Raw genomic sequence first — 1622 nt, forward strand, 5'->3', positions numbered from 1 at the left:
TAATTGTCTGGTCATCCCATGTTATGTATGTTCATGCCATCATATTTTATTGTTGGTTGTCCATGATCTATGTCTACCATTTATATTGATTTTGTCAGCTCTAAAAGATAATAAAGAAGGTTAGATAAAATGTACGTTGGTGCTCGGCAAGTATGGTTGGGTGCTAGTCATGGCCCTCCAGTTTGGGTCGTGACAAACTTGGTATTAGAGCAAGTCTGTCCTAGGGATTGTCTATGAGCCGTGTCTAGTAGAGTCTTGATTAAGGATGTGTAGCGCGCCATATTTATAATCAGGAAGCTACATGACATCTAGGGTTGTTACCTTCTTCCTGAATCTAGATCGTGCGTAGATTTGAGTCGTAAGTGTTCATCTCTAATATTCACCTTATTTTCTTTTTGCGATGCCTTCGACTAGGAAGCAAACAATTAGTAGACGGCTTGATACAACTGCGGGAGAGGGTACCAATCAGGTGCCCCAAGCCAGAGCATGCCAAAGTGAGGCTTAGAGTGAGATGCCATCTCATACCTCATCTACTCCGTCTCCTCCAGAGGAAATTAGGAGGCACCCAGTACCATCTGTTCCTCCGTCTGGCACTACAGACCAGGATATGTGGAATGCGGTGCAGTTGTTGACTAGCTTGGTAGCTGCTCAGGCTCAGAGGCAGAATACCGGTGTTGTTGATAAACCGGTTAGTACGAGAGTTCATGATTTTGTTAATCTAGACCCTCTAGTGTTTACCAGATCAGACCCCAAGGAGAAACCACAGACTTTTATTGATCAGGTTCATCGTACTCTGCGGGTTATGCATGCTAGTGATACAGAGGCAGTAGAGTTGGCTTCTTATCGGCTACGGGATTTAGTGGTTCTCTGGTATGATAGTTGGGAGAGATCCAGGGGTCCAAATGCCCCTCCAGCTGTGTGGAAGGATTTTTTTGAGGCCTTTCTTCGTCACTATTTGCCAGTTGAGATACGACGAGCTAGAGATAATAAGTTTTTGAACGTTAGACAAGGTAATATGAGTGTGCGAGAGTACAGTATGCAGTTTGATTCTTTAGCAAGGTATGCTCCCCATATGGTGGCCGAGATGAGTGATAGGGTGCATCTGTTCGTGAACGGGTTGGGACTACATCTGATAAATGAGTGCACGTTAGCCTCCTTAGTGGAGGGCATGGATATTTCTCGTATTCAGGCTTATGCCTAGACCTAGAGGATCGTAAGCGCCAACAAAGGGCATATAGGGAGCAGGATAGGGGCCAGCATAAGAGGGCGAGAATTACAGGGTATTCTGATGACTTCAGAGGCGGCGTCAGGCCCCAGTATTCGAGGAGTTCAGCGCCTCCTGTAGCTAGTGCTCCTCCACAGTTTCAGAGGCCTCGATATGATTGATTTACCTATTCTGGTCCAGGTCAAAGTTCACGGGCATCAGGCTCGCAACATCACAGGGATACTAGTCAGACGAGACCCCAACACCACGTTGTGATCTGTGCGGCAAGTCCCACTTTGGACTGTGACGTCGAGGTTCTAATGCGTGCTATTCTTGTGGATAGCCTGGCCATATGATGCGAGATTTCCTAATAGAGGAGGTGGTGGTATGGATCAGCCGACTAGATTTGTGTCTGGTT

At 46.4% G+C, this 1622-nt stretch overlaps 1 protein-coding gene across 1 annotated transcript; it reads left to right on the top strand.

The window, feature by feature from the left end:
• The first annotated feature begins 511 nt into the window (after positions 1–511).
• On the top strand, positions 512–1386 carry LOC138881957 (uncharacterized). Its single transcript, XM_070162261.1, has 2 exons — positions 512–1059; positions 1152–1386. Exons 1-2 carry the CDS (start codon positions 512–514, stop codon positions 1384–1386), a joined length of 783 nt encoding a protein of 260 aa, XP_070018362.1.
• The last annotated feature ends 236 nt before the right edge of the window (positions 1387–1622 follow it).

Source organism: Nicotiana sylvestris, chromosome 11, assembly GCF_000393655.2.
Source record: "Nicotiana sylvestris chromosome 11, ASM39365v2, whole genome shotgun sequence".
Classification (NCBI taxonomy): Eukaryota; Viridiplantae; Streptophyta; class Magnoliopsida; order Solanales; family Solanaceae; genus Nicotiana; species Nicotiana sylvestris.